Below are 25235 nucleotides of genomic sequence, written 5' to 3' on the forward strand. Positions count from 1 at the left end.
CTTGGCATGTCGGGGCAAGATTAGTTTTACACAATGGTGCTGTCAGGGTAGGACTTTGGGGCCGATGTCCAGGCTCCCCCTCAACAGAATGGGCAGTGGTGGCCCCAGGCTCAGCTGGTCTGGCTTGCCACATTTTGAAAGGAAGTAATAACAAGGGTTGGTAATTTTTTTCAGGGCTACAGGAGCACTGAATGTGAATGTTCCCTTTGTACATGAGGCTAGTTTCTATACAGAGTCACACACACACCTCTCTGCAAGATGCACTAGCAGAGTTTAAGGGTACATTCCAGCCAGGCAAAAACACACAAGAGGATGTGCTGGGCCTGTAGGAGGTGTTGCCTGGAAAGAGTCTTGAGGGCCATGTAGAGAGACATTCAGTCCCCAGGCCTGAGGTCCCCAACCCTGTAATACACATTGCCATCTAAAAAGGTGAGACCCCTTAATTCCAGAGCCTAAACGTCTCTGTAACAATACTGCTGCTTGTATAGTGTTATATGCACTTTCAGTTTCGTTATTCTCAAAAAACAATTTCTGGTTTTCAGAAATGTACAGAGCGAAAGCTTAGGCACCCTCTTCCCTTTATATACATTGCACAAACCCCATCCTGGCTCATGTGACAGGGCAGGGCCAGCCAGCCACAAGATGCTCTGATAGACTTGCAGGGAGGAAGATGCTCAGCAGCGTAAGCAAGAAATTCAGTATGTTTGTTTCTCTACCTTGCAAGGCGGCAAGGGTAAGTGGATGGAGGCCGTGGTGAAGCCTCGTGTGATGCACCTTACTGAATTGTTGCCATGGTGCTGGTTTAAAAATAGGGCTGTTGAGTGAACAAAGTTTTGTATTTGAAAACAAAAACAAAACAACATTTAAAGGCATTTGCGGCCTTTAAATCTGTGCAGGAACACGTTTTCAAAATTCTTGGGATCAGAAGATCCTGATGTGACTGTTTTGTCATGGAAATAACGTTCTAATGCTTCTGCACTCTACTGCTGAATATTGGGCAGCTTTGGTTTATGTCAGGGCCAAGGAGCTTTTTGAGTGGCAGGAAAACACATGACAGAGCCCCGTGAGACATCACTTCTTAAACTTTTATCTGCTGAGAAAACAACGCTCCTTTATTTCCTGAATCACAGACTGTCTTCCTAACAGAGGGTGCACCTTACATTGAAAGCACATTTATACCACTTTGACAGCCATGGCTTTCCCCAAAGTATCCTGGGAACTCCTCACAGAGCTACAATTCCCAGTACCTTTAAGCTACAGTTCCCAAGATTCTTCAGAGAAGTGGAAGCCATGACTGTTAAAAGGATGTAAGTCGCCTTCATATGTATGGTGCAGATACGACCAGAAAATAGTTTGCATGACTGATAGGGCCTATCCTTACGATGGTCATGTGTCCTACAGTCCTCTATTCAAAGAAATAAAGTATCCTAAGAAAGGAGGGTAGGGAACTTGACAAATGTGTTGTGGCATAAGCATTATGGCGTGACTAACTTAAATCCATTGATTTCAGTTGATCTACATTGAGTTGGACTGAGTCCAATCTTTGCCAGTCTGGTGACCTGTAGATGTTTCGGGCCTGCTACTCCCATCATCCCCAACAAACAAGTCTCATGCTGGCTGGGGCTGATGGAAAATATAGCCCCATATATCTGGAGGGCACCAGAGTGGCAAAGGCTGACTCTATGTTGTGATACCATCTTCAGTCTTTGAGGTGCCTTCCTTGTTTTGCTGCAAGAGAGCAACACGGCTACCCCGCTGCAAATCACTTACTTAGATTTTTTTTTTTAGAATTTTTTTTCAACAGGAGCTCTTTACCAAGGGGTGTTCAAATAAAGCAACGTAGATAGAACACAGCTAAAACTCACAAAACAATTAAAAAACATTAAACACAGATAAAACCAGTAAGTATGTATATAATGGAGGACATGTCATTGAAAAAGGGTCTCTGGGAGATTGCTAACAGGGGCAGATTGTATTTTATCTTGCCGCCTAAGGATATTCTATATAATCTCTCTCTATATACTGCATATGCATGTAGCCGGTCCTGAAACATGGATGCCTCTAGAGCAGGAATCCAGAGATTTTAGCTGGCCACTGTCAGCACCACAAAGGAAGGAAGGGGAAGAATGCAAACACAGTAAGAGCCCCAGAGCAAATGAGCCTCTTCCTCTCAGCAGCTGATCAAGCTGCTCTTTAAAACCTACAACTGCTTTGAGAAAAAGAAGAGGAGGAGAATGTTTGGCTTATTTCAACGGCTGGTGTACAGGAATCTGTTTTGGTGCTCTGTTGATGCTCCTTGGCATCAAGATGCGCGGATATAAATCATTTTGGTTGGAAACAGCCCTCTTGCAATGTGACACTTCCTTGCAAAATAAGGGTGTTGAGAGCTGCGAAGTTCTGCTTTCAGCAGCTCCTATTCCCCTCCCCGCCAGCTCTCAAGTCTTTTTTAAAGCTGCTGTAGTGCATCGGATCTGCAAATTTCGGCACCCGAGACATCCCTGAGGGTCCTGCAGCAGAAGCAGTTCTCCAAAGCAAACACGTTTCTGGAGCAATCTTGCTGACGACACTGATGATGCAGGTGCACAGGGAAGAGTAGTCCATTTTACAGCCATTTATGGCGAAGCTGGGTTAAAGGCACAGCAAAATAGCACGTTTTTCCAAGGAAGGGAGGATAAAATAGGTAGGTAAACAGATGTATATTTTTAACACGTTTCCCAGTGCTTGAAAGACCTTCTGGGAAGGAAGGAGAAGGGTGGGGGCAGGAACAGAGAATGGGGGGTGGGGAGGCTAGGAAAACAATAGCAAAAAGTGGAGAATAAAATGGAAAAAAATCAGGACTGACAAGCATCCCTTTTAATCTGATTTGGAAATGTAATTGCCTTGAATGATGCTCAGTGGTGAAATGGTCCTTGCTAAATTAGAAATTGATCTGAAAAGGAGTCCCCTTAGGAGATGAATGTTCATTGTTGGCTAATCAGGTGCTGATTTTTTGAGATTAGCTAGAACTAATAGAAGGAAGCTCCTTTGCCGAGACATCTCGGCTTTTATTCAGAGCCAGCCTCTTAGTTATAGGGAATGGTGTGTGTGTGTGTGTGTGTGTGTGTGTGTGGATAGATATATGCATTTATTTTTCAGCCTTGTGGCTGAGACAGGAGGCCGGTTACCTGGGCAACAGGCAGATTGGGCCTGATTTCTCTGCAACGGGATGCTTTGTGGCTATGCAATCTCCATGAGCTCTCCTTTCCTATGAATAACAGGTCAAAGTACAAAAAGATAAGGCCCTGCTTGCCAGAGCTGGTACCTGCTTTTAACAGAGTTAACAAGCACTTAGGCCCAGGAGGTAGCTAACAAACATCAATGACTCAAAGAAGGAGAACCACCATCTATAAATTAGTTTCAGATGTAGTCAAAGTATTGTTATTATTATTAGATTTATTACCTGCCCTTTCCCAGCAGGTTGCAGCCATTTAAAATTCAGGGTTAAAACCAGTTAAAACAGATTACAGTCACAGGAATAGGATGGGCCTTGGAAACACACATCTCAGGTGTCAAAAGCTAGGGTAAAGATGTGCGTCTTCAGCATTTGCAGAAAGCTCTATAGTGAAGAAGACAGATCTACTCTGTTGGGAAAGAATTCCACAAATTAGGGACTGCTGTAAAGAATTCCCTCTCCCAGGCCACTGCACCCTAAACTTCTGAGGGCGGTAGATCTACCAAGAGGGTCCTGTCCTCTGATTATTAACCTGAAAGGGTCTGCAGAGAAAGTGAAAATCCCTCAGCTATTTGGGGGCCTAAGGTGCTAGTTGTTTAGGACTTTAAACACTAAAATAAGTACCTTGAAGTGGGCCTGGAAACAAACTATCGAGCTGTTTTGGAACAGGGGTTAAAAGGTAAAGGTAAAGGGATCCCTGACCATTAGGTCCAGTTGTGACCGACTCTGGGGTTGCGCACTCATCTCACATTATTGGCCGAGGGAGCCTGCGTATAGCTTCCAGGTCATGTGGCCAGCATGACAAAGCCACTTCTGGCGAACCAGAGCAGCACACGGAAACGCCGTTTACCTTCCCGCTGTAGCGGTTCCTATTTATCTACTTGCATTTTGACGTGCTTTCGAACTGCTAGGTTGGCAGGAGCTGGGACCAAGCAACAGGAGCTCACTCCGTCACAGGGATTCGAACCGCTGACCTTCTGATCGGCAAGCCCTGGGCTCTGTGGTTTAACCCACAGCGCCACCTGGGTCCCTGGAACAGGGGTTATATGAGCTTTATTGCCATTTTTATCCCACCTTTCCTCCCCCCAGCCAATAACCTGACCACTGCATTTTGGACTTTACTTTTCTGAGTTGTTTTCAAGGACAACCCCACATAGAGGGCATTGCGCTAATACAGTCTGGAAGTGCCCAGAGCACAGATTACTGTGGCCAAGTCATCTCTGTTCCAAAGGAACTTTAGCTGGCATACCAGCCATAGCTGGAAATGTGTGTGTGATACTTACATAATGTGAAATTGTAATATCAGGACTGATTTCCCTGTGGTCCTCCAGAGTCTGTTTCCAGAGTGTTGCTCCCATGGTCCTTGACCATTGACCATTCTGGTTGAGACAATATGTGGAGGGTGCCAGGTTGGGGGAGACTTATTTGGAGTATCACACCTTTGCATGCTCTCCAACACTGTTTAAGATCCCACATTAACAGGTGTGGATGAGTAGATTGTTCAGAGGTTCAGGAATTCACAACATATGGCAGTAAAGCAGGGGTCGCCCTTCAGATGATGTTGAACTATAACTCCCCAGTTTAGTGTAAGGGTCATAGCTCAGTGGTAGAGCATCTTCATGGATCAATGCCTTGTCGTGGCGAAGGGGCTTGAATAACTCAGAGAAGCTATGAGCTATGCCATGCAGGGCCACCCAAGATGGACAGGTCATAGTGGAGAGTTTTGACTAAACGTGATCCACCTGGAGAAGGAACTGGCAAGCCACTCCAGTATCCTTGCCAAGAAAACTCCATGGACAAAGAAATATCAACAACCTCAGATATGCAGATGACACAACCTTGATGGCAGAAAGTGAGGAGGAATTAAAGAACCTTTTAATGAGGGTGAAAGAGGAGAGCGCAAAATATGGTCTGAAGCTCAACATCAAAAAAACCAAGATCATGGCCACTGGTCCCATCACCTCCTGGCAAATAGAAGGGGAAGAAATGGAGGCAGTGAGAGATTTTACTTTCTTGGGCTCCTTGATCACTGCAGATGGTGACAGCAGTCACGAAATTAAAAGACGCCTGCTTCTTGGGAGAAAAGCAATGACAAACCTAGACAGCATCTTAAAAAGCAGAGATATCACCTTGCCTACAAAGGTCCGTATAGTTAAAGCTATGGTTTTCCCAGTAGTGATGTATGGAAGTGAGAGCTGGACCATAAAGAAGGCTGATCGCCGAAGAATTGATGCTTTTGAATTATGGTGCTGGAGGAGACTCTTGAGAGTCCCATGGACTGCAAGAAGATCAAACCTATCCATTCTTAAGGAAATCAGCCCTGAGTGCTCACTGGAAGGACAGATCGTGAAGCTGAGGCTCCAATACTTTGGCCACCTCATGAGAAGAGAAGAATCCTTGGATAAGCCCCTGATGTTGGGAAAGATTGAGGGCACTAGGAGAAGGGGACGACAGAGGACAAGATGGTTGGACAGTGTTCTCGAAGCTACGAACGTGAGTTTGACCAAACTGCGGGAGGCAGTGCAAGACAGGAGTGCCTGGCGTGCTATGGTCCATGGGGTCACGAAGAGTTGGACACGACTAAACGACTAAACAACAACAGAGCATCTGCTTTCTATGCAGAAGGTCCCAGCTGTGGTTTTTGCTGGAGACATTCAACAGTAACAGGAAAAAATTCCATTTCCCAAATAATAATAATCGGAAAAATATGGAAGTGTTCTTGATATAAGTCGGATAAGAGCTTACGTTTTGCCAACCAAAAGCATAAAAGCCAGGATCTGAAGAAAGTTTGTCAGAAGGAAATGAAAACAGGAATGGAAGGTTTGAAGGAATATAGCTAGGTTGGTTTTTGTTCCACACTGGTTGTGTCCATACTTAAAATTAAACCATGGTTTAGCATTATGAGGGTTCGGAAGGTTTCGCTTCTGTTTTATGCAGCTTGCAGCTTGTGTTGTCCAAATTTAGACAAATGTAGTTACTCTAAAGCAGGGATCAGCAACCTTTTTCAGCTGTGGGCCGGTCTACCGTCCCTCAGACCATGTGGTGGGGCGGACTATATTTTGGAGGGGGGGGGGAAAGAACAACTTCCTATGCCCCATAGCATGCATTTTAAATAAAAGCACACATTCTACTCATGAAAAACACCAGGCAGGTCCCACAAATAACCCAGAGATGCATTTTAAATAAAAGGACACATTATAGTCATGTAAAAACACGCTGATTCCTGGACCGTCCGTGGGCCGGATTGATAAGGCGATTGGGCCGCATCCGGACCACGGGCCTGAGGTTGCCTATCTCTGGTCTAAAGCTTACTTGTTTCCACGAGTCATATTTAAGATTAACCATAGATTAGGGTTCAGAGAATTTACTAAACTGCAGTCAATCTAAAGATTAACTTCCAATCTCACCCTGGCCGTGTTGAAGGGAAAGGGGGAACAGAATGCACTAAACCATGTTTTAGTGAACTTGGCCATTGTCTGTCTTCTGTGACAGATCTGGCTATGCCAGGAAATGCATTTTCTAGTGCAAAGCACAGCTGGAACCAGAAATGGTATTCTTTACAAGTCATTCAGTCTTCAAACACATGGAAGTAGGAAGGTCAATCCAGATTCTAGATGCGGCAAGCTATGTGCCAGGACCATATACTAGAAAGCTGTGTGTCTTTACAAAGCTATACATGCAGTAGTAGTGAGAAAGTCCATATAGAACAGGCATAGGCAAACTCTGCCCTCCAGATGTTTTGGGACTACAACTCCCATCATCCCTGACCACTGGTCCTGTTGGCTAGGGATGGTGGGAGTTGTAGTCCCAAAACATCTGGAGGGCCGAGTTTGCTTATGCCTGATCTAGAAGTTTATTTAAAAGGATGTATTGTGTTGGCTCCCCAGTTTGAACTCATAGCTACAAATGGGAGTCTCCTTGTATATATGTTGCTTGTATATGTTATTGGGAATGTGAGAAGTTTGTAAACTGGTAACATCATATTGTGTGAAATTATGGAAGACTGGGTCTTAGCAGAGCTCAGTGAAGAAATTAAAGATGCTGCGAGCGAACCTTGTCAAGTTAAGGCTTGCCTTGCAGCAAGAGAAGAAGGAATCCCCCTGCAGAACCCTTGGCATTTTCTCGTTTTGCTGGAGCTTGATTTCCTCTGTGCTCAGTAATAAATCAATAATTTCTGGCACCCACAGCCCGTGGGAAGGCGACTCACATTTCAGATGTAGCCTTAGCGTGTCTGCTAGAAAACGAGTGAATCACTGCTAGGAGAAGTGGTCCCAGCAGAAATCCTGTCATGGTTGGAAGCTGGGGTGGGCAAAGATTTTCTATCAGGGAAAAGGATATGTTTAGATTGTTATACTGAAGTCATGGAAAAATGCTTCAGTCTCTTGGGTGAAATTTGTTTGGGACATGGTGTGTGTGTGTGTGTGTGCGTGCGCGCACACACACAGAGAGAGAGAGAATATAGGACACACACATACACACAGAATGTAGGACGCGAGATTGGCAGCGAATGGAAAAAAAAGGATTTGGGACAGAAAAGGGAATGGAAAGAGGTCAGGATCTGTGCGTCTTAATGGGAGGGCCTGGTGACTTCACAGGGGACAGGGCAAATCTCTAGATGACAGTGTTCTTCCCATCTGTGTGCATTTCAAGTCCCATCCCACTGCATTGAAATCATGGCAAGGGTTTTGCTGATGTCATTCAATTCTCTAGTGACCTGGGCACACATCTTGACAAAATAGGCTTGGAGATAAGGGACGAAGGGTCATGTGGTGCTTCTATATTATTATATGCCTTGCAGAAATTTTACCTATCTTACGCTCTATTCAGTCCTTCCAGAAGGCAGAAAGGTGAGATTGACTTATTCCTTTTTAATAACAAGGGAGAAATTAAAGGACGTACATTTTGGGAGCTAGTGTCAAATGTTAAATAATATTGGTTATTTTGTTTTTGTTTTTTTAATAACATACTTTCCCAAACATTGCATATGTAGTATCAGGCTGGCAGTGCAATCCTAGGTGAGTTTACTCAAGAGTGAGACATACATGTAGAATTGCTGCCTTAGTGCCAGTTTCTTAAGCAACTGTTACACTTCCTTTCAAATTCATATAGCAACTTGGTTAATTTGTGCTTCCAGTTAAAATTATACAATAGCAATGAAGTCAGGATGTGCTGAAAAAATAGAGGGGGCAGAATTAAAAACACAGGTGAATGTTTGCTGTTTTGGAGTTGAGCAGCAGAAATCTGCTCATACAGCCCTGAAATAAGACAGAAGTGAACATTGTCACGTGATGGGAAAGGCTCTGCCAGAGACTCTTCAGAGCTGCTGCCAGTCAAAATAGACAGTACTAGGCTGGATAGACTAAAGGTGCCTCTAGACTGTCAGTATTTTGTGGGAGCGATTCAACTGTGTGCCAGGATATTCAGGTTTGTGCAATAAAAAATGGATTAAAGTGTTCTGTTGCCCTTGCACAACAGATCCACTTAAAAAAGAGAGACTTTTTTGCAGTTAGAGAAGTGATGGAGAAATGCATTAGAATGTGTGGAATGAATGGTTAATGGGAAGGCATATAAACACCCAACAGGGACTTCGCGATGACCTCCATGTAAGCTTTGTGCAAGCCGATCATGGTGAATGCTCAATAAATAGGTCCTCTGGAGCAACCCAGACCTCGCATAAGGCAGGTTTCCTATGCTTATATGTACAGTCGACTCATAATTTACACACATTTAACTTGCATGAATTCAGCTTTATGCACGTGGCCAAAAAAAGTGGGGTGGGGGGCAGACAGGGAAAAAGGGGGCAGGGGGCGGGAGAGCAGGGGGCGGAATCAGCAATCCCACCCATCATTGCACTCATCCTGGAAGTGTGTTTGGAGGGGTAATCGGAGAGTGAGAGCAGCCTTGGGCGAGTGTTTGTAGGTGCATGAAGAGTCTACATTGCTTTTTACGGGCCATTTTCCGTTTTTTAAATGGTTTGTTTTGACTATATGCAATTTTTTATGCTATCCCCGGAATGTAACCCCCGGCGTAAACTGAAGTTGGTAAATGGTTGTCTGTATTCGCACATTGCGAGTACAAGATAGCAATTGAGTGCCACCGAGTGCCTCAAGTGTTTCTGCTGAGAAAAGCAGAATTGCATCAAGGAGCAAATCCAAGATACTGGGGTTGAGGTCTCTAGAGGGCTGTTGTGTATTTCCGCCCACATTTTGTAAAAGATAACAGTGCAATGTGCAAACATATTTAAACTCCTCTGGCCCCAAGAGCTGAAATGGAAAGAGAAGGGAGGGAGAGAAATTGATCTTCCTCTCCTTGTGACTCTTCCACAGTGGGAGTCTAGCGAGATTAACCCTGAAGCTCTCTAAGCTCTGCTTCAAACAATATCTTTTGGGCATCGCCAACCAGTCATTCCAGGTCTTTCTTCAACAGCAGACAGTTTTGTTCACTTCTTCCTTTGAACTGCAGCTCCAGAGGGTTTGGTGTTTTGTTTTCAAGTCTCTGAGGATTGTTATTTTTTGTAAGGCTGTGCAGAGAACTTTGTGCAGGCCTTTAAAAACAAACAAACATTTTTTTAAAAAGAAAGAAAGAAAAAGAGTTGCAAAGGATAAATTTGGCATCCAAACGGCCAGCATCGCCCAGTGCCAGTAGTTCTGCCTGAGCAGATCTCTGCCAGATTAGAAAATTCAGCGCTGGAGGTCGGCTTCGCGAATGGATTCTGAGGTGCAAGGGGTGGGGATTTGGGGGTGAGGAGTGTTGGGGGCCTGGACTGGCTTTATGGATATATTGTCTGTTTTTCTGTTTTAGCTTTTCTCGTTCTGCTTCACTTTCTGAACCAGGGAGCATATACAGGATGAGAATCTGTTGGGGCCTTTTTCTTCCCCCAGACTCCAATCAGGCAGAAATATACAGCCTGCAAATCTGAAAACCCATTTGCTTTTATTCGGTGCTTTATGGAAAACCTAGAAAGAGTTTGGGAAAGAAAATCGGGCGTGGGGTAACCACAGAAATAGCTGTTGAATAGATGCACTGATTGAAAATTGTGGCTGCTTGTTGCAGGATTGCAGTGACAATTTCTGCTTTGTTGTCAAAGGAATCGTGTTTTTAGCTGATATGGAAGAATGTGATTTAAGTACATTTAATAGTGTTAAGAACAGCCTTAAAGTAGAAGCTTTTAAAGGCAAAGAAATTCATTGGGGCACAGCCTTTTCTGGGCCAGGGGCTGTCTGCAAAGTGGTCTCTGACCCCCCACAAATGTCTAGCACATTTGCCAGTCTTTCAGATGCAACACAGTTGCATTGGGTGCAAAAGACTTAACACTGATACCTCCAGCATTAATAAATAGCATTTTATCTTTACTGTTGTTGTTGTTGTTGTTGTTGTTGTTGTTGTTGTTGTTGTTGTTTGTTGTTGTGATATCCCAAAAGTGATTTCCTCTTGTCCTCAAGAGTTGGGAGAAAGGGAAGATAGAAATGTACCCTGGGAATTCTATTGAGGAATCTGAGGGGTGGCAAACAAATGGGTAAATAGGAGGCATTACAGGGCAGGTGAAGGACACACCAGAAGAAGCATTCAACCTTCTGAAGGGGAGACTACAAAAGCGGGGCAGGTCACCTCTAATACTCATATCTTTTACTGTTTGATCCTAGGTTCTGATTTTTGTTTGTTTAGTTCCAATCCTGTTCATAACCGTGCACACGGCACCCATCCTATATAGCGTTGTTGTTCATTGCTCACTGATTTATTTTTTGTTTATTTTAAATCTCCATTTTATTGTAGTTTTTACATTATATACTGTTTTGGTATTGGCAAACAATAAAAGGTTTGTAAATCATTTGACTAAATAAATGCATACATTAATAGATGGATGGCTTTGCATAGGATCACTGATTTGATGCAGTCTAAAAGGCAAATTTCTAACTTATTCAGAGCAAGATCCACTGAGCTGGTCTGTAGGACTCAATAGTGCATGCGTGAGAGAAATATGGGAAGTTCAGGGCGGGATGGCGAACATTACAGGGAGACAATTGTCCGGAAGCAAGGGAGATGATAAAGAAACAAGGCTAAGAGGTCGGCATCTTCACTAATTTACATTTCCATCCACCTGCCCAATAGTTGTTGCTGCTGCTGCTGCTGCTGCTGCTGCTGCTGCTGCTGCTGCTGCTGCTGCTGTTTATTACACGCCCTTCATCCCAAGGTCCCAGGGCAGGTTACAACAATTTAAAATAAAACATTGAAGCCAGTTTTAAAAACTTTACATTGCAAAAAAATACAGTAACAAAATATAAGTTAGAATATAAGTTAGGTCCTGAAAATATACATATCAGTTGTCAGAGGCCAGGGTAAAAGAGTTGTGTTCTTTAAAGAAAGCTCTCCCAACCTGGTGCCCTCTAGATGTTTTAGTCTACAACTCACATCAGTTCCAGTTGGTACTGACTGGGGTTGATGGGAGCTGTAGGCCAAACCATCGGGAGGGCACCAGATATGGGGAGGCTGCTGGAAGGGGGTCTCTTAGAATCATATTCTGTAATTGTAGAGTTGGAAAGGACCTTGAGGATCATTTAGTGTCCAACTCCCTGCAGTGTAGGAATCTTTTGTGCAACGTAGGGCTTGAACGCACGACCCTGAGATGAAGAGTCTCATGCTTTACCAACTGAGCTATCCCAATAATTTTGCAAAACCTGGTCAATGTAACTTGAAGGTTTCATTTGGTGGTGTGCAGTATGTAAACATGAAGGCCTTTGTGTGGTTTTGTTATTGTGGTGTTGTTTTTTGGCCTTCAGCCTGATGGTTAAAATGGTGCTTTTTTTATTTGCATAGAATTTTATTTCAAAGGCCAACTCTTAATTAAATCAGCCGTTGGCATGGTTTTTCAAGCTTGGTTGTTTTCGAAGACCAAACCTATAAAAGTGAAAACCTGCGGCATAGGCTACACAGACTCCTCCCCTCCTCCCTCTTTTGTTTTTCTGCTGCCTTTGGGATAGAGAAATGGCCTCACTTTTTATATTATTATTATTATTATTAAGCATAAACCGAGATGCCATCTTTGGGGGGGGGATATTGATTGATGAGCAAATAAACATAGATCAGGCATCCACAGTTCTCGAAATCAACCAAGCTGCATTAGCCAATGGAAAACTCATCACATCAGACTGTAAGATGAACAAGATAAAGGCTGTAATGCTCTCTGCTCTGTAAATGATAAAACAGAACCATAAAAGTGGGCACCTCAGAAGAGTGGGTATGGAAGAGATTATTGCTTACATTTATTATGCTGAGCAGTTTTCCATCTCTGAAAAGGGCCTCAGTGACTGGGATATAAAAACCCACTTTGAACATGGCTAATTTGTTTTATTTTTACCCCAATTCTAACACATGGGGCCTTCAGTGATCTCCCATCCAACTTTCTGATCAGGTCTACCCCTGCCCAGTGCTAAGTATATTGCCGCATCAGATGCTCCCAGATAAACCAGAAAGCTTTAAGAAATGATGGTGAAACCCGTATGACACCATGGCTGCTTCAAGGGCATCAGAAATGTCAAAGCTGTTCCCAAAATACAGTTTCCTACTGCAAATGTTTGTTGGAGGCATACTGTCTATGAAAACGGGAGGCTACATTTACCTATAATTTCTAATAGCTATGACATCCATTAAGAATCCTGGTTTTCTGATTACATCAAGCTAAACTAGTACAATGTGGGGGGGGGTGTATGGGAAACTGTTTGGAGGACCATACACTTGATTATTCATTCATTCATTCGTTTGTTTGTTTGTTTAGTAGATTTACTAGCCATTCAAAATATCCTATTTTCCCATGGTGTCCAACATTTAAAGCCACAAAATACAGAACAATGTAATGACAATAATAATAACAGAACCCTTCTATTGCATTTAATTCCTGATCTGTATTTTAATGTAAAGCAGGGATGGAGAACCTTCGGCCTGTAAGATGCTAGTGGACTACAGTTCCCATCATCCCTGACCATTGCCCACACTTTATGGGCCTGATGGGAGTTGGAGTCTAACAGCATTTGGAGTCCAAGTTTCCCATCCTTGATGTAAAGGGGGCGGGGTGGAATTCCCTATGCACATTAGTTACCTTTAATTTGGGTTTATTGAGCCAAATATTTGTTGCGTGAATCAGGCCATCACGTATCTGGTTTCTAAAACCCTAAAGAGAAACAAAACAAGCAAAACCCCAAAACAGAAAAATAATAATGTAATTTTCCACCACAGAGTAAAAGATGGCTTCCTCTTTCCTTAGTTCTTAAACATTTTTAGGGTCCCCCCCCCCACCTGCAGAGCTAGAAGCAGGAAGCGTAGAGCAAATGCAAAAGTCTCTTTTGACCATATGGGATGTCGAAAGTTGTTTATCTTGCAGTCTCCCCGTGTTTTTTTTATAACCTTACACCTGAACTTGTGTGGCTTTTATTTTATTTATTCTCCTAGAAAAAGATCTACAAGTATAAGAAGGTTCTGAGTAACCCAAGCCGCTTGGAGGTGGTTCTGAAGGAGATCCGGACCTTGGTGGACATGGCGCTAACGTCACCTTTGCAGGATGAATCGATTCATCAGGCTCCACTGGAGATTGTTTCCAAGTTGCTCTCAGAGGTAAACTTTGTGCTGCTCTTTTCTGTTAAAAGAAATGTTAAGTCTCAAATGTGTACCTGGATATCCAATGCCAAACAATAGCTTTGGAGAAGTGATTGCATGCAGCTGTTTATCTTGTCCAAACCAGGACTCCTAATTTGTTGGGTCACCCAAAATTTGCAGGTAGGCAGGCAACATGGAGTATCTTTGCACTGTTTTGTCATATTCATTAACGAGCTGGGTGGAGGGAGGTGGGAAGGTTAGAACAACAGAGGCAAATCATGCAGAGGATAAGAAATGATTTGAAAAGCAGACTATGTGAACAGCTGCTGAAAGATGTTGGGCATTTATTTGTTTTTTTAATGCCGTATACTCCTGCCTCCTTTCTCAAAGCTCCAAATAAACCTAGAAAACTAGTAAATGCGCAATCAGTTTATATTTATATGAATATAAATGGCAATTCCTTCAAAATGCGAACTTCCAGAGGAAAAACCATGTTAGTCTGTCATAGTGAGAAAACCAAGAACCATAGACGTAAAGATTTATTGTCTTGCAGGCTTTTGTAGACTGCAGCTCATATAGTCAGATGCACAAAATATATAGGGCAACTGTTGAGGGACACACTATCTTGAGGGTGGTCTTTTGGGGGCCACATGTAGGCTGATGGCCAGAAGTGTGTGGGTGACCATCCTCCCATCTTTCCCCCTTCTTCCCCATCTACTGGGCTGCCAGGAAAGAAACAGAGGGCTTTTGAAATTAAACAAGAGCCACGTGGGATTCAGCTGAGGGCTGCATGTGACCACAGGGCCAGTGGGTGGTGTTCCACAATACTCCTACTCAGAGTAGACCCACTGAATTAATGGGCATGGCTAACTTAAGTTCATTCATTTCAATATATATTCTCGGAGTAAGAGTCAACTACAACTCCAAAGTTGCCCATCCCTGATATATGGGGCGTGTTCTAGCCAAAGGGAAGCACTTTGAAGCAGGAGTGTCCACAGGACTTTTTCCAGGGGAACTGGCGAGGGACTGAAACATTGAATGGGGGGAAATAGACATGAGAAGGGCAGTGTCTGTACATTTTGCCTTGCATCTCAGGTTCTGCAAATGCCAGGAACCAGTCCTCTTTTAAAACGAGGACTGGGAATCGGGATTATGGTTCATTGCTGGGCTCTCTCCTTTGAAATAAATGAGATTGTGTCCATGCTATAAGGAAAAATGCCCCTTTTTTTGGAAAAAGCAACTATTCAGAGCTTGAGCAAAGTAAAACAGGTCTTCCACCTTTTCCTAAAAATTGTTAATGTTAGGATGGAGCAGGTCTCATTAGACCAACTGATTCCAGAGAGTCGCGAGAAAGTCCCTGCTCCCATACTATCAGCCATGCAACATGGTAGCATTCTGAGTATCAAATTTGTCTGTGAGATGTGCAGGTGGGTTTTGTGCCACTATAGACCAAACTTGGTTGATAGAAATATAGCAAGATCTGCAGCTCAACTGCAGAGCATCTGCCTTGTATGCAAAAGGTCCCAGGTTCAATCCCCGGCATCTCCAGGTAGGGCTGGGAATGCCCTCTGTCTGAAACTCTGGAGAGCTGCTACCAGTCAGTGTTGACAATCCTAAGCTAGATGCCCAATGACATAACTTGGTATAAGGCAATTTTCTGTGTTTCTGTGTGGGAGCAGATGCACACAGAGTAGTCAGATACCAAAAGCTGCCTTATACCAGGTCAGACTCTTGGTCCATCTACCGGTAGCTCAGTGCTTTGGCCTGCTGCTTTTTTTTACGGTGGTGTTTTATGATGCTGCGCTACTGCAGTTTGCTTTACTGCCAGGTTTGCTTTTAATTTTGTTGTGATATATTTATTGCGAGCTGCCTTGAGTACGATTTTATCTTTGGAAGGTGAGATATAAATGTCCAAACTCTGTGGCAGTGGCTCTCCAGGGTCTTAGGCAGAGGCCTTTTCTGTCAGCTGCTACCCAAGATCTTACTCGAGACCCGTTTTTCCATAGAAATAAGGACTCAATAAGGGCCCTGCTGGATCAGGCCAATGACCCATCTGGTCCAGCTTCTTGTTCTCACAGTGGCCAACCAGGTGCTCGTGGGAAGCCTGAAAGCAGGTAGACCTGAGCACAAGAGCACTCACCCCACTTGTGATTCTTAGCAACTGGTACTCAGAGACAAATTGCCTCCGACAGCAGAGGCAGAACATAGCTATAATGGCTAGTAGTCATTGGTAGCCATATCCACCCTGGATTCGTCTTATCCTCTCTTAAATCCATCCAAGTGGGTGGCCTTCACTGCTTCTTGTGGGAGTAAACTCCAGTGCTGCCAAGGGTTGAAGCTGGGATCTTTTGCATTAAAAGCACAGGTTCTGCTGCTGAGCTGTGTTCCCTCTTCTCCCACTTAGGAAAATGTGTAAGGGGAGAAGCCATAGCCCAGGGGTAGCCAACACCCCTCCAGCTGTTGTTGAACTACAGCTTCCACCAGTCCCAGCCAAAATGAACCTAGTGGTTGGGGATGATGGGAATTGTAGTCCAACAACACCTGACGGGGAGCATGTTGCCTATCCCTGCCATAGGTTAGTGGTGGAGCATGTTCAACCTAGACATAAAGTCTCAGTTAAAGATCTCGGATAGTAAGGGGGAAGGTTACTAGAGCGCTGGGACTGTATGCAATTATGCTGTACTCAGAATAGTTCCATGGGCTTAAGTTAGTGATGCCTGTTCATTTCAGTGGGTCTATTCTGAGTAGAACTAACTTTGGATAACTGGAAAGCTTTTGTCAGTCAGAGTACTTGGCTACATGGTTCGACTGGGCATAAGTTATCCAGAAATGTTCATTGTGGGTTGTTGACTTGGGCAGACACCTTTGGTATGGGAGTCATTAGTCAGTTATGAAGACCAGGGTGACCTGCATATACACATGCAAATTTTCACCTGCAGGCCACAGATTCAGGACCAAAGCTGAGCTCGCTGTCTTTGCTTTCGCACAAAAATCCAGTATTGGTCCCACCTATCCCCAGCAGCCCAAAATTAGTGGAAAACAGTCTTTTTGGTTGTCACTGAACACTGGAAGTTAGAATCACTTACAGATCCACTGCAAATCACCCAGGTGCTGCTGTGGTACCTTCTGCCAGCCCCTGCTCTGGGGCCTGTGCTTGGACAGGATGCTCTTCAGGTCCTGTCTTGTAACTCTATGTACAAAGGGATGGGTGCTAGAACGTATGGGGGATGATGGGCCCCTCTTTTAACACTGTGCTATATTGGCTACTCTTCAAGACAGGACACTTAAGGGAAAAGGACTTGTAAGCCTGCCCAGATTTTAAAAAAGAACAAAAACAAAGCAGGCTTGCTTGCTGATTTTCTCATTTGTTTTCCCCTTTCAGAATAATAACTTAACCACTCAAGAGCATGAAAACATTATTGTGGTGAGTATGGAGTAACATGTTTTTGTCGTTAACTTCATTTAGTTTTGCTTACCGTTTCCCCATCTCTTTTTCTTCTGCTCATTTTTCTGTACTGTTCTCCTATAGATCTAAAACTGGTTTCATTCTCAGGGTTTCTCCTCACTACCACAAAGAAATTTGGAATGGTAGGTTCATGAGCGTATGAGAGTTTTTCTGCACATCCTAACAAAAATGCAGTTCCTAAATTACGGCACTTGATGGGAGTGGTCTAAGTTTGAAGAAGCCATGGTTATAAATTCTACTCTAAGCCACACTCCCGACTGTTGGTTCCAGCAGGTATGGGGACAGATCATAAATACATATGAGATGTTCACTTTGCCTAGTTAATTTGCGTTTGTTCCATCAGGCTTTTTTAAGCAGTTTTTTTTATTTGTCAGTTTTTGCATTATTACTGACTTGACCTGCTGCAGTTGGGCAAATGTAATACATTTCTTAAAAATAGCACTCCATTGAAAGCATCGTCACACGTAACATTAAGACAAGCGATGGCTGAACTCAAGCGAGCAAATGTGAGAGGATTGTGGCCTCTTTGCTCTTCATTCTGATGCTACACTGCCCTAAGCTAAGCCATGACTTGTCTCGGCACAGCAGTGGGGAACCTCATGTGGCCCTCCAAGTCACAATGTTTGCAAAAAGTACAAACTTTAGGGGAAGGTGTGCGCATAATGCATTGTATTAGGGAAAATTTCTTGCAAAAATGTTTACATTAGGCAAAACTGCATATAAAAAATGTGCTCGCTGGGAGAAATTCGCACTAAAATGCTGGTGAATTTTCACGAGGATTTAAAAAAATAATAATTTGCAATTTGCTGCAAAATGTGGAGAACTGAATTTAAGATTGGAACAATGAGATGCTGAGAGAACTGACATTGACAGCTCCTTCCATTCCTATTGTGAACATGCCTAAACCTAAATCCACAATTTTTGACTCCCGACCTCACCCGTTTCCTGCATAAATCTCTTAATCCCAAATGTTTCTGGTTTGCTAGTTAAACAAGAGGAAAAGTAAGTATTTGTCCTCTCCACTGAGCCATTTAAAAATAAATAAATAACTAAATACAGTAGACCCTAATGATGCTAGCAATTCGTCAGAGAGGTGAAAATTGCCTCCCCTCATTCTAATTTAATTTCGGCCACTGGCGATTTCCAAGAGATTTACTCGGTAATCCAATATGGGATGTTGCTATCACCTGATCATATCATGTCTCGGCAAATCTTCCAGCAAAAGCAGCAGGACAGCGGAGCACAGCTGTAACCAGGTGTGAATTTTGCACTTAGCCACCACTCGGGAGACCAGTTGAGCTGGGTGGTTGTCATGGCAATCCATTTCCAAAGCCACAGTTAACATTTCCTTTCGATCCCAAATAGGTTAATTTGTACTCACTGTTATTACCTGGCAGCAGTATAGTCAGAATGCCCTTTGAGGTAAGGTTACCAGATTTTTTCGATGAATCTGGGGACACTTTTCAACTTCGATGGATTTTTGTATGGGGACTGATTTGTAAATCCGGGGACTGTCCCCGGGAAACGGGGACGTCTGGTAACCTTACTTTGAGGGTTAAAAACAAGAGCAAATGTTTTCTGCTGTCCTGATTTGGAGTTCAGCAGCAACAGGATGGAGGTTCAAGACGCTTGCCCCATTGTTTCCTGCAAAAATCGTGTAACTTTTTATACCACAAACATTGTGCTGTTCTGCTTTTATTGTGCCATAGTGCAAGTGGGCCTCTCCAGGTGGCAGTAATATGGTAACATAGGGGGAGGCAATGTAGAATAATTGATAAAACAGAATGATGTGTGAACAGCTGGAAAAGGCACTCCAGGCCACCTAAGCCTCCAGTGACAAGCTTGAGTCCAGGAGCACCCCCAAACTTCAGATCTACTCCTCCTTATAGAATCATTAACAACCTGGGGCCAGTTTGCCTGAAGGATTCCGTTACCCATTTGTGCCCACTTGACCTCTTCTGTTTGTGCCACACAGTGTTGCTTCTGCACTTGTAAGGAACTGATCCCTCACTGTCATACCTCCTGCCCTCTGGAACTCCCTTCCCATTGACATTAGCCAGGCACCATTGCTGTACTCTTTTCAGCACCTGCTAAATGCTTTTTTCGTTTAGGCAAGCCTACTTAGACATGTAAAGTCAACGTGTATTTTTAGGTTATAATGTATGTATTTAATTTGTTGGGTTTATTTCTGTTTTTGGTTTTTTTTATATACAGTCACACCTCGGGTTACAGACGCTTTAGGTTGTGTGTTTTCAGGTTGCGCACTGCGCCGAACCTGGAAGTACCGGAACAGGTTACTTCCGGGTTTTGGTGCTCGCACATCCGCAGAAGCGCTAAATCGCGCTTTGTGCATGCGCAGAAGCGCCGAATTGCGAGCCGCACGTGGGTTGCGAACGGGCCTCCCGCACGGATCACAGTATATAAAGAAATACTTGTTTTTAACTTGTGACTCTTAACGACAAATTTGATGCATATTGTACGTTCTTTTTTATTAATACATTCTTTATTGTTTTAATAATTTGAAATACAAAAACAAGAATAAAGGAAAAAAGATGCACGCATATTGTACGTTCTTTGTAAGCTGCTTAGAGATTTCATTTACTCTTAAGCCGTATACAAATTCTGTTAGGTAAATAAATGTGCTGAAACTTCTGGCGTTTGAAAGGTTTAACACAAACTGTCCCAGCTGTTGTGCTTAAGGAGATCAACTTTGTAAACTGATACCAGGAATCCCTTAGTTCAGGGATAGAAAGGCCTCAGGGCCTCCCCGGATACTGAGAATCTTTTGTTCCAGCAACACTGTAATTTACAATGAAGGTAGCAGCGACATAATGTCATTACATGCACCACAGCAGCTATAAACCTTTAATATATTTACTGTATGTAACCACATTGAGTTGCTTAGTGATGGGCAGAGAAAGGATGGCCCAGGGTATGGGTACAGCAAACATCTTGTTTTGACTGAGTAATTTCCACAAAAGGCAGCAAAGCTCTGAGACTATCCCTGCACAAAATATGGAGAGTTTAGCTGTTTTTGCAGCAGGGTGGGGAATGCCAGGTCTAGGGGCCAAGTGTGCTCCTTGGGGCTCTCTCCCTGGCCCTTGGGGCTCTCTGTAGGCAACACCCCTCACTGGCCCTGATTCATACCCCGATTTTGCCTAGCTGTAAGGATTCATTGAACTCTGATAATGCCTCTTTTGCTTGCCTGGGTGTAGTGTAGAGGGGTGTGTGAGAACATGTGTAGAAACTCGCCTACTGTATAAAGGTAAAATTTGCATTTCTTGCTTTGCCCACTTTTGCCTCTGGTCCTGCTCACCAGCAGCATGTGGCCCCCAGGCTGACCCCCCCCCCAGTTCTGCTTTGCAAGAAGGATCCCTGAGCAGCCTTTGAAAATAAGTCTTAGCAAGTTAATAGTCTGAAAATTTTCTTACTTAGCTCTATCGAATGTTAGTTTGTGAAAGTTAGAAAGCAGAGGGGATGGAAATCCCTGTGTGTGCTTCCAGTTTACTACAGCTTCCTCTGTATGTTCAACTAGCAGGAATTCTAACTTGCCATAGTAACATTTGTGAAATGTTGTGTGAAAACGTGTCATCATCCACCTACACAAATGTGCCTTGCCAGGTAGCCTTCTTTGCACTGGCAGCACAGAAGGTTAGAAATGAATTTGTAGCACCAAATGTGGTTAGGCATTAGGGAGAACTACCCTAAATACCAGCCTGTCACATGGTTTTTGTGAGGGACAGAAGTTACAGGCAAGTCCCTCCCATCTTAAGTAGCAGCTCGTCTCCCAGCGCGAGTGCTAGTGGAGAGGGAGAGGTCTCCAGCGGAGACTCAGGAAGTGGTGACCGAGGCTCAGGCAAGGTAGCGGAGCCCATGTCCAGTGTGGGAAGGGAAGTGGGAGGCAAGGGAAGAAGGCCGATCCCGCTGACCCCGGAATTGCGCAGGAAACGACGGGGGCGGAGATTCAGTATGCCTAGACTACTTTGCTGTCACAGGCGCGGTAGCGGCTACTCTAGAGTAACGACTCCTCCAGGCGTTGTCTTTTCATTCTTTTATTTAGTGCTGATTATTTACAGTGCAGAACAGTACTATGTACATGTTGTCAGTTAGGGGTCAGAACCTCCGAATGGAGATTCGCGCGTTTTCTTCCAGCAAAGTAGTCTAGGCATACTGAATCTCCGCCCCCGTCGTTTCCTTCTTCCCTTGCCTCCCACTTCCCTTCCCACACTGGACATGGGCTCCGCTACCTTGCCTGAGCCTCGGTCACCACTTCCTGAGTCTCCGCTGGAGACCTCTCCCTCTCCACTAGCACTCGCGCTGGGAGACGAGCTGCTACTTAAGATGGGAGGGACTTGCCTGTAACTTCTGTCCCTCACAGTTTTGTTATTAGTTGTTTGCTTTTTTTATAAACTTTATAGTGGGTTGATGCTTCTAAGGCATCAAGAAGGGGGGAGAAGTGGGGGTTTCAAACCAGAGCCTCCAGAATCCAGCCTCAAGCATCTTACCTCTACTCCACTAACTTGTGCTCCAGCATCCTTGGCAAACCAGCAAACTAAGTAAGCAGTGTGGGGCCCCCCTTACTTTAGTGTGTTTCCCTAGTATCCTGACTATTGTCTTAGTCTACATTATCTGCCTCTTTGGATTCTTTTCTCCCGGTGCTGGAACCCTAACCCCAGGCCCCTGCCATCTCTGGGCCCTATGGTCTACCTCTGTGCTTGACAGAGTCTAGGGCAGGCATGGCCAAACTTGGCCCTCCAGATGTTTGGGGACTACAATTCCCACCATCCCTGACCACTGGTCCTGTTAGCTAGGGATGATGGGAGTTGTAGTCCCAAAACATTTAGAGGGCCAAGTTTGGCCATGCCTGGTCTAGGGGCTTGACAGTGTTTGTACAGTGTTTGCTGTACCACAGCCCTAACATTTGTTTTTCTGTTTTGGGTTGCAAGCAAATAAATACTAGGCAGATGCTGCTTTAATTATTATTTAAATGGTTTTCGCCTTTTACATATAGATACTTTATAAGAAAACTGGAAAGAAGATTACACACAGACTATGAATTAATGATTAAGTAAATTATGGGGCTATGCAATAATGTCAAAACTAATTTATTATGTTGGTGTGAATGATGGAAAATAATAATAAGTAATCAACATTTGTATGTACTTATTGATATTGGCAAATGAGAACTTACTTATTTTACAGAATATATTAATGTAATATGTAAACAGGAATTGCATATCAATATGAGTTCAAATTTTCCCCCTTTAACTTAGAATAATAATGCAACTTTCTGTCCCTGACACAGTCAAATATCTATGTATAACCCTGTCCTATCTCTATTTTTAGGCCCTTGCACCTTTGCTGGAAAACAACCACCCACCTCCTGACTTGTGTGAATTTTTCTGCAAGGTATTTCTGAAATGTGTGTTTGTATTCTAAAACATTCCCCAGACTTTGCTATGCTCAGTGCACATCTACGCTGCCGACTTCAACTGGTTTAACCTTCACGGGAGGTTTGAATATACCGTGTTTCCCCCTTTTTAAGACACCGTCTTATAACTTTTTTTCCTCAAAAAAACACAGGGTGGCTTACTTTCAGTGGGATGTCTTTTTTTTTATTATTACTGGTACGGTTTTTACGGCTCAGGGCACTGGCTCAGGGCACTGCTGGGCTCTCTTGAGTGCTCGGCGCTGCAGCAGCCACCGGTTCTGAGTGGCGGGGCTGCAGGAGTCCTTGGCCGGGCCAGGCGGAGGCCGCTGGCTCAGGCGCTCCGCCTGCCACTGCAGGGCGCTCCAAGCTCCTTGGCCGGGCCAGGCAAGGAAGAAGCAGTGAGCCCAGTGGTGGCGGCAAGCATGGAAGTGGCAGGGATGACTGTGGACGAGAAGGTGGAGCGCGGGAATGCAGCCAGCAAGGCGAGAGCGCGATCAGCTGTTAAGCGGAGCTCTTGGAGCGCCACTTCACAGCTGATCGCACTCCTGCAGTGCCGGCCGCATGGAGTGACTCTGTGAGTGGAGGTGCCTGTGGGGGTTGGTTTCCGCAGCGCGGAAGTATGCCTTATTTTCGGGGTATGTCTTATACTTCTCAAATGCTTAAAAACTCTGCCATGGCTTACTTTACGACTACGTATTAAAAAAGGGGAAACAGGGTACACTCTATGTTTTGTGCATTCAAGAGCTTCCCTGTCCTCAGTGTTTGGGCATGCTCCTTTCTGGTGCCACCAGTATAACCATGGATCTTTCCCTGCTGTTGAAATAAATGGGTGGTTTCCTCCACATATAGCCAGGCTCCATGTGCTTATTGAAGCTGTTGTATTGGGGGACTTAATTATGGCAATGTTTTCCAGATATTCTAATGCAAAGCCATTACATTTTTTAAAACAGCCTGTACATACAGGAACAGGAAATGGGACATAGTCCAGTGGCAGAATACATGGGAAATTTCAGATGCAGCAAAATAGGCTTGTGCTGCCTCTGCTTTTCTTCAAAGCCTAGTGCAGAGTGAGAGACTGACCCTTCCCAAGTTCACTGGTACATGCAGGCAACTTGGTGGAGGAGTTTGTTATTTCGCAACCCTGGGTAACAACTAGCTACAAAGCAATGTAGTGGTTAAGAGTGGGAAACCAGGATTTGAACCCCACTCAGCCAGAAAGCTCAGTAGGTGACCTTGGGCCAGCTACTGCCTTTTCACCAGTGAAAAGGCTCTTCAACTTTGGGTCTCCTGACGTTGTTGGGCTGCAATGCCCATCGTCCCCAGACAGCTTAGCCAACGGCCAGGGATGATGGGGCAACATTTGGGGTACCAAGGTTGAAGAATACAATCTTAGCTCTACTGGCCTCACAGGGTTGTTACAATAAACTGTTGGTGTGAGCCAGCAGTGTTCTCCTTGTGTTATTGATACATGCATTGTTTTTGTGTCACAAAGGGCAAATTGCCCAATGACAGTTCAATGTGTATTGACTATGGTTGTCCCTCGTGTTTCATAAGATTCAGATCTTCCATAGCCAAAATTTGTTTTTAGAGTTCCCAGTGAGCTATCTCTTTAGAGTTCTTCACACAGTTATACCCCATTTTTGGTGCATTCTTGTAACCCACAATGTGAAAAACCAAATTGGGAGCACCTAATTTTCTTTTGTTGATTTATTTGATGGCTTTGTATAATCGTTGGTGAGAGATCAAGTTGCCTCTTCTCAACTCTTTTTTTCAAATATATGTGCCTGTGTGCTTTCTTAATGCAGCATTGCAGAGAACGCCCTCGATCCATGGTGGTCATAGAAGTGTTCACTCCGGTTGTACAAAGAATCCTCAAACACAATATGGTGAGTCAAGTTGCTTATTTTATTCATGTTATTTCGTTTATGGACTACTTCCTATAAAATATATCTTAAAGTGATTTAGCAATAAAAACATCAACAATTAAAAAATGATAGAAATTCTATACAAACATACACAATCAAAATACTTATATTTGCAAAATCCATTTCATATATAAAAACCATTTCAAATCCAGCCCAGATACAGTGAAATAACAATCTCCACCTTTTAAAAAAATACGAACAAACAAACACCAAACGTCTAATCAGCTACAAAGATGTTCCTGTTTAATTGGGCTGCAGATTTTTTAAACCAAAGTTGTGGAGCGTGCCCCCCCCCCAAATGCAAGTCATTACAAACAGCAGGCACCAACTTAAAAGAGTCCTCCCACTCTCTTGCAAACTGGGGAGACTGCTTCTTTTAAGACAAAAATGGGGCTGAGCATCCTTTGGACGCAGAAGGATCCAGGTGCAATCACTTGAATCCCTGGTGAAAAGGATCCAGTAGCAGAGGTTCAGAAAGATTTCTGCCTGGGAACAACCCTGAGTTGCAACTGCATGTCGCTGTAGGCAATACTTGGTCAGATGGACTAATAGTCTCTGACCTGTTAAAAAGCAGCTTCTGGCGCTCGTGTTTCTCCTACGGCACAAGCTTGTGTT

The 25235-nt window shown here is 43.9% G+C and overlaps 1 protein-coding gene across 2 annotated transcripts in view; it reads left to right on the forward strand.

Annotated features, from left to right (window-relative positions):
* Positions 1-25235, forward strand: part of CMIP (c-Maf inducing protein) — a 164023-nt gene that overhangs the window by 111564 nt on the left and 27224 nt on the right. For both annotated transcript variants that reach the window (XM_035120939.3, XM_088672030.1), the window contains exons 4-7: positions 13655-13816; positions 17181-17222; positions 22611-22673; positions 24501-24581. In XM_035120939.3, coding sequence (XP_034976830.1) covers positions 13655-13816; positions 17181-17222; positions 22611-22673; positions 24501-24581 — 348 coding nt within the window. The remainder of the gene's footprint in view (positions 1-13654; positions 13817-17180; positions 17223-22610; positions 22674-24500; positions 24582-25235) is intronic.

Source organism: Zootoca vivipara, chromosome 6 (genome assembly GCF_965207765.1).
Source record: "Zootoca vivipara chromosome 6, rZooViv2.hap1.1, whole genome shotgun sequence".
NCBI classification, from domain to species: domain Eukaryota; kingdom Metazoa; phylum Chordata; class Lepidosauria; order Squamata; family Lacertidae; genus Zootoca; species Zootoca vivipara.